This window comes from Cucurbita moschata, unplaced genomic scaffold (genome assembly GCF_002738365.1).
Source record: "Cucurbita moschata cultivar Rifu unplaced genomic scaffold, Cmos_1.0 Cmo_Scf00021, whole genome shotgun sequence".
In the NCBI taxonomy this organism is placed as follows: Eukaryota; Viridiplantae; Streptophyta; class Magnoliopsida; order Cucurbitales; family Cucurbitaceae; genus Cucurbita; species Cucurbita moschata.
This window is the reverse complement of record NW_019268537.1, coordinates 3,701,707-3,709,681: the sequence shown is the minus strand read 5'-3', so window position 1 is coordinate 3,709,681 and position 7,975 is coordinate 3,701,707. Positions and strand designations below refer to the sequence as shown.

The 7,975-nt window shown below is 33.5% G+C and overlaps 1 protein-coding gene across 1 annotated transcript; it reads left to right on the top strand.

Annotated features, from left to right (window-relative positions):
• Positions 1–832: 832 nt before the first annotated feature.
• On the top strand, positions 833–2,774 carry LOC111458146 (cytochrome P450 71B37-like). The gene is made up of 2 exons (XM_023100627.1): positions 833–1,851; positions 2,101–2,774. Exons 1-2 carry the CDS (start codon positions 925–927, stop codon positions 2,710–2,712), a joined length of 1,539 nt encoding a protein of 512 aa, XP_022956395.1. The 5' UTR covers positions 833–924; the 3' UTR covers positions 2,713–2,774.
• The last annotated feature ends 5,201 nt before the right edge of the window (positions 2,775–7,975 follow it).

Below are 7,975 nucleotides of genomic sequence, written 5' to 3'. Positions count from 1 at the left end.
CAAAATTTATTTATCCATCATTATACCAACAATCAACTTTTAACAATCAACTTTTATATGCCCATATCCTTTGCAATGGTAACATTAAATGTCATTCCTCATGTTATCTTGCTCGTTGAACTGTATTGTATATTATTTCTCCAATTACCCATGTTACCAAAATCATGGTTGCCACGAAATCCTCCTCTTCCACGATCTCTATTTGTTGAATCAACATTTTTCTATGGGTTGGTGGTTGTCTCCTTCATTTATTTATTTATTTATTTTCATTCCTTTGTGATGATATATTGATTCTTGACTCATAAGTTTGGGGGAACCCATTACTTCATCAACACAAAGTATTAATAGATCTTAACTCTTATGATAACCACCCCATGGTCAAACTTCGGAGTTAAACTTCTCTTTGCAACAATTGACTCATCTGAAATTTGTTCATCATAGACACATTTGACTTACTTATCTCATGCTTTCGGTGTGGATAATGACCTTACCATTTGGTTCCCAAAAAGTTCCATCAACAACATAGCATGACTACTTTATATATAAATAGTCTATACCAATAAAACTACCTAAGATATTGAAAAAGACAAATTATTGTGGTCCATGCGGTGGAAAATAGCTCAATCACCCTACGCACAAATATTAGCCATTAGAAAGAGTTTTTGTGGCTGAAGTTTGTTTATTTAATCTATAATGAACAGCAATTAAAAGCTTATAACCCATTTGAAATAGCCATTTTTGTCCGTTTTTGTCTTGTCTTCTCGGGGAAGATACTCTCATCAGTAATACGAATGGATTTGTCAAAATTATATGAATGTTGATGAACACTTTTGTAAAAACACAAACTCTTTAAAAACCTTACCCTCTTGGTGTTCTTCCACATTCAGCCCTTTCTCTATCTATCTTTCAGAGTAGAGCTGGGAAATGCTTAGCGTTGATAGAATGATGCCTAATAATCTCTTCATCTGGCTTCCTCTGCTTTTCCTCTGTTCTTCTCTGTTGCTTCTTAAAACCATAAGAAAACACTCAAAACCCAACAACAAGCTTCTTCCTCCAGGCCCTCCAAGGCTTCCTTTGTTGGGCCATTTGCACCTCCTTGGCTCTCTCCCCCATCGCTCTTTTACAAAGCTTTCAAAAAAATATGGCCCCGTCATGCTCCTACAACTCGGCTCTGTCCCAACCATCGTGATCTCCTCTGCCGCTGCTGCAAGAGAGTTGTTTAAATTTCATGACCTTGCTTCTTGCAGCCGCCCTCTCTTAACGGGTAGCGGAAAATTTTCCTACAACTTCGTGGACCTAAATCTATCACCTTACGGTGAACGTTGGAGGGAACTTCGGAAGATTTGTATGCTTGAGCTCTTCAATCCTCGGCGGGTGGAATCTTTTCAGGAAATTAGAGAAGAGGAAGTGGGGCGACTTGTAAAATCCATCTCTCAATCCTCTTCTTCTGCGGCTCCAATTGATCTGAGTGACAAATTGTATTCTATCACTGCAAATATAACAACGCGAGTTGCTTTTGGCAGCATCTTCAGCGGAGGAAAATTAGATGATGAAAACTTTCAACATGTTATGCGGAGAGCAATTGCAGCTACTGGAAGCTTCTCCATGACCGATTTCATTCCTACTTTCGGTTGGATTATTGATCGGTTGAATGGTGTTCATGGGAGGCTGGAGAAGAGCTTTGCTGAAATGGATGCCTTTTTTCAACATGTAGTCGAGGATCGTATCAACTTCAAGAAGAGTTCTAAGAAGGAAGAAAACATTGTTGATGTTTTGTTGAGAATGGAGAGGCAAGGCTCTGAATCTGATGTGCTACAAGTCACCAAAGATTGCGTTAAAGCACTCATCATGGTAACTTAATAGATTGTTCATTGGGTATTTTGTTTGAACACAAGAATTGAGTTTTCTCCATAGGCTAAGGGTCTCCATTAGTGGCCCAATGAAAAATAGAAACTATCATTTTTGAGAAATTCTTTAAATTCAATCGAAGAATTTTATGGGGAGGAACATTGAAATAGTAAGAAGGGGGCGAAAGAAGGTCCCACCTATAGACATCTCTTATGTTTTAGTTTCTTATTCTCTGTATGTATGGTTTTGTAGGATATTTTTCTAGCTGGAGTAGAAACCGTAGCAAGCAATATTGTTTGGGTCATGACAGAGTTGGTTAGGAATTCAAGGGTGATGAAGAAGCTCCAAGACGAGATTAGAAGTTGCATAAAAGAAAATTCAGTGAAAGAGATCGACCTGGAAAAGCTTGAGTATCTAAAAATGGTAGTGAAAGAGGTTTTGAGATTGCATCCACCAGCCCCACTTCTACTTCCAAGAGAAACCATCTCCCCTTTTAAGCTCAACGGTTACCATATCAACCCCAAGGCTCATCTTTACATCAATGTGTGGGCCATTGGACAAGACCCACAATCTTGGACTGACCCAGAAGAGTTCTTTCCTGAGAGGTTTATAGAAAGTAATATCGTTTACAAAGGACAGAACTTCGAGTTAATACCTTTTGGAAGCGGCCGAAGAATATGTCCTGGGATGAACATGGCTATGCTTACGGTGGAGTTGGCACTCGCTAACTTATTGCTGTGCTTTGATTGGAAACTGCCCAATGGAATAAAGGAAGAAGATGTAGATGTGGATGAGGATGCTGGTCTTACAGTTACCAAGAAATCACCCCTTAAGCTTATTCCCGTCCTTTCAACTAATTTTTAGTTTATAGTTTATGGTTATCCAATGGAATTAAGCTACATAAATAAAAGATCAATATTATCTTACAACTAATTATCCCATTTCTATTTATATTTTTTTTTATCAATAAATAAAGTTCTATAAAGAGACAAAATATTAGAAAAAGAATATTTAGAAGAGAACCGATTAGATGAGATCAAAACTTTGAAGGCTTTGTTACTCACACAAGTTACAATATGTCAGGTTATATTACAACTAAATTTTTTTTGGAAATCCTAAGTGATCTCAGTGCATCGGATTGAGAGCTTTCCCTCTCCATTTTTCAATTGGATATACTTGAAAGACCAAAATAATAATAATAATAATAATAATAATAATTCATCTCAAATTCACTATCATTAAGGCTTAAGTTTATCTGGAGTTAAGAAGAGCTAGTATAAATGATATCATCAACATAAAGGCAGATAATGATAATATCACTTATACTTTCTTCGCACAAAGTAATCTTATTTGAAAATATCCATCAATCTTACTGTACCAAGTGATATGAACCAAGAGAAATCAATCATACAATATACTTCAATGAAGATGTGAAGAAAATATTGTTGAAATTATCAAAAGATATTTCAATTCATGACACATTGAAGAAGAATGAAGTTTCATCTTATAAATTTTGGGTGAATTACAATTTAGAGTAATTTAGAGTTATTGTATTTCATTAATGTACTTTAAAACTTTTTATTTAATTCAGGTACAATTACATAATGGCCATTAAGTATGAATGTTACAACGAATGCCTTTAATAGTTTCATTTTAAGGCTATATAGAGCAATGTATGTTGTATTTGTGAGAAGACTTGGAAAATGTTGTAAAAAAGAAAGCATTTGTACTTTCTTTAGTCAATGGCTAAATTTCTTTGCAATTCTATGTAGTTTAGGTTGCATGTAGAATCATTCAAGCTCGACATGATCAATCTAGCTTGTGGAGTGATTCGAATCTCAAACAACAAGTATTCTTGCGTGAGATATTTGATCAACAAGAATCATTTAAGCTAGACATGATCGATCTTACTTTGGAGTGATTCGAATCTCAAACAATGTTCTTGCCTTGAGATATTTGATCAACAAGGTAATTCGAATCATTTGATCAACAAGGTAATTCGAATCTTACTCCTCTTGTAGTGATTTCCACATATCATTTGGTATCAGAGTTTTAGGCTCAAGATCGGATATATGTTTCCTTTGCATTTCTTCTTAATTTGATTTTTATTTATTTTTATCTTTTTAGTTTTTAATTGACATTCAATCTTTGCTCTATTTAAAATTTTGAGAGGTGAGAATGAGTTCTTCATTTGTGTAAAAAGAGTGGCCTACAATATACTTCAATATACTTCAATATACTTCAATAAAGATGTGAAGTAAATATTGTTGAAATTATCAAAAGATATTTCAATTCATGACACATTGGAGAAGAATGAAGTTTTATGTTATAAAGTTTGGGTGGATTACAATTTAGAGTAAGTTAGAGTTGTATTTCATTAATGTATTTAAAATTTTTTTTTATTTAATTTAGGTTACAATTACATAATGGTTAATTATGGTCATTAAGTATGAATGTTACAACTCTTGTAATGCCTTTAATAGTTTCATTTTGAGGCTATATAAAGTCATGTACTTTGTATTTGTAAGTAGATTTGAAAATATAGTAAAGGAAGCATTTGTGCTTTTATTTAGCTAATGGCTAAGTTTCTTTGTAATTCTATGTAGTTTAGGTTGCATGTAGAATCATTCAAGCTTGACATGATCAATCTTGTTTGTGGAATGATTCAAATCTCAATCAAGTGTTCTTGCCTTAAGATATTTGATCAACAAGAATCATTCAAGCTAGACATGATTGATCTTGCTGGTGGAGTGATTCGAATCTCAAACAATGTTCTTGCCTTGAGATATTCGATCAACAAGGTAATCCGAATCTTACTCCCCTTGTAATGATTTCCACCTATCATTTAGTATCAGAGCTTCAGGCTCAAGATCGGATATATGTTTCCTTTACGTTTCTTCTCAATTTGGTTTTTATTTGCTTATATCTTTTTAGTTTTTAATCGACTCAGAGTTCAAAATTTAATCTTTGCTCTATTTAAAATTTTGAGAGGTGAGAATGAGAACTTCATTTGTGTAAATGAGTGTAAAAAGAGTGGCCTAAAATTCCTTGAGTGTATACTCATGAGAAAGTGTTGTGAGGTCCTTCGTATTTCCATAACTTATTTTTTGCAGCAAAGTTTCACAAATAGATTCGAGGACGAATCCTCTTGAAGAAGTGGAAAATGATATGGATCAGAGAAATCAATCATACAATATACTTCAATGAAGATGTGAAGAAAATATTGTTGAAATTATCAAAAGATATTTCAATTCATGACATATTGAAGAAGAATGAAGTTTCATGTTATAAAATTTAGGTGGATTACAATTTAGAGTTATTGTATTTCATTAATGTACTTTAAAACTTTTTATTTACTCTAGGGTACAATTACATAATGGTTAATTATGACCATTAAGTATGAATGTTACTAACTCTTGTAATGCTTTTAATAGTTTCATTTTGAGGCCATATAAAGCCATGTATGTTGTATTTGTAAGAAGATTTGAAAATGTAATAAAAAAAAAAAACATTTGTGCTTTCTTTAGCCAATGGCTAAATTTCTTTGCATTTCTATGTAGTTTAGGTTGCATGTAGAATCATTCAAGCTCAACATGATCAATCTTGCTTGTGGAGTGATTCGAATCTCAAACAAGTGTTTTTGCGTTGAGATATTTGATTAATAAGAATCATTCAAGCTAGACATGATCGATTTTGCTTGTGGAGTGATTCGAATCTCAAACAATGTTCTTGTCTTGAGATATTTGATCAACAAGATAATCCGAATCTTACTCTCATTGTAGTGATTTCCACATATCACCAAGCTCAAGGGACCTACTTTATTCCATACAATGGCTTTCTCATCTTGTATCCCTTTGTTTCTTTGCTTTTTCTTATGAAGTTCTCTAGTTGTGCTACATAGACATCTTCTTGTAAATCTCCATTAAAGAATTCTAACTTGACGTCAAGTTGATAAACAAGCCACTGCAATTCTATTGCTAATGCTAGAATAGTTCTTACAATTTCAAAGTGAGTTATTGAAGAGAAGCTGATTAGGGTCAAGGTGTTCCAAATATTCCAACTACACCTATTACATGATCCAAGGCCAAGAAGATTCAACAAGAATTCATTCTTCATCTACAAAATTGGATAGCAACTATTATTTCATATGTTACAAACTAATTTGATTGAGAAATGACCATTTGGAGCTTTGGAAGTGAATATTGCATAGTTGAAGTAGCAGCGGATGAAGTTGATATAAATTGCACTAGACTTTTTTTTTTTTTTTTGAGATTGAGCAAATTATGGCCCCTAAATTTTTTTTAGTGGCATTTGAGTAGTTGAAAATTTCTTTTGTGGAGAGATTCTAAATAAATTATTATGCAAGAGGGATAATGAAATTTGAGCATATCTTTGTTATTTCTAAGTTTCAAGTAATTCTTGCTGTAGATTGGATTTAGACCATTCAATCAAGTGTTGTACGATTGTGGAGTGACTCAATTTAGAACAAAGTTCTAAATCTTGCTTCTAGATTTTTGATCTTAAGAGGTAATTTAATTTTAGTTTTATCTCTTCGTTGATCCAAAGTATTAGAATGTGTTAATTTCTTTGATTCAAGGGTTTTTCCTCCAACAAAGCTCGATCATTGAGTTGAGGATTAGGGTTGTCTTTTCTATTTGGTATCCGAGCCTAGGTTGCATCTTTGTGGCCTTTTCTAGAATTGATTTTATCTTTCATTTATGTTATTGTTTATCTTTCTTGAAATTTGTTCATTCATTACCTTGTTGCCACTTCCACCGTTATTCATCATCTTTTGATTTTGTTCTCATTTTCTTATCATATTTAGATTTTGAAAAAAAAAAAAAAAGAAACTAGAAGAACTTTTTGTTGTTAATATTGTGGTTACAAATTGTCCTTATCATTTATTTTTAGACCATTTGCATGTTTATTTAAAGATCAAATAAACTTTTTCTTAAACCATCTAAATATGGAACCATTGTGTTTGATGTTTTTTCTCATAATTTACCCTTAAAGATAACTTTTAAATTTTTTCGAATTTTGTGAAAAGGAAAGTTAGATCGTTCTCAAAATCTTCGCTACCTTTCTTTTTGGAATTCATTTTTTTCGGTGTGCAATTCTATTCTTTGTGTCACTTGTTTGTTTGTTCTTGGTTTATTTTGCTGTTATTTCATAATTTACTTATCTTGATTTCCTTGCATACTTTGTTACTATGAGAATTTCTTTATTCATATATTAGCATACCGTGATCATAATTTAGTCACTTTCACAAACAGCCAACCTTTGAGTGTAATAAACGCGAATGTCCCTAAGTGTAAAATCAGTGAGTTGAGTGTGTGAGGTCCTAAACATATTTAACTACTGTTTATACAATCATGAACCAAGACGGAGAAATGAAGGGGAGATCAATGAAGCTAGGTGGAGAGAAACACAAGTTAGAATCATTACTCGTTTGAATCAAGTTATTAGTACATTGACAGACCGGATGGAGCGAATTGAAATAGCTTTAGGTAATTTTCAAGAAAGGGAAGTAATCTTGAATGAAAAGTTGAAAATGAAGAAGATGACAATGACACCGTTTTAGTGGGACATAGTCCTAGGGGAGGGAGAGATGTCAGTCGAGGAGAGAAAGAGGCAGAAGAAGGGATAGAGAAATTTTAGCACAAAAAAGAATGGAGAGGGAGTATCAATACGAGAGAGGAGAAGAAAGAGGAGTCAGGGGAGTAAAGCTTAAAATTTCAACTTTTCTATGGGAGATCCGATCTAGAGGAGTATTTGCAATATGAGAGTAGAATTGATCATGTTTTCGATTGCAACAATTTCAGTGAAGAAAGAAAGTTGAAGTTTCCTGTGGCTGAATTTTGTGATTACGCAATTATATGATGGACATCTTTGACATCAGAGTGGAGGAGAAATTATGAAGAACCAATTGAAACGTGGGAGGAATTGAAGACATTAATGAGAAAAAGGACATTCCTAAGCATCATTCTCGAGTGCTCAAACAAAAACTCTATACTTTGCAACAGGGATCTAAAAGTGTTGAAGAATATTACAAAGAAATGGAGGCCCTTATGGATAGAGCATGCATTGATGAAGACGAGGAGGATACAATGGCTAGATTCCTTGGTAG

Bases quoted from the DNA above. Each gene is read 5' to 3' on its own strand.
- LOC111458146 (XM_023100627.1), top strand. From the start codon at position 925: ATGCTTAGCGTTGATAGAATGATGCCTAATAATCTCTTCATCTGGCTT. The intron at 1,852-2,100 runs GTAACTTAATAG...ATGGTTTTGTAG, and splicing joins GCGTTAAAGCACTCATCATG to GATATTTTTCTAGCTGGAGT.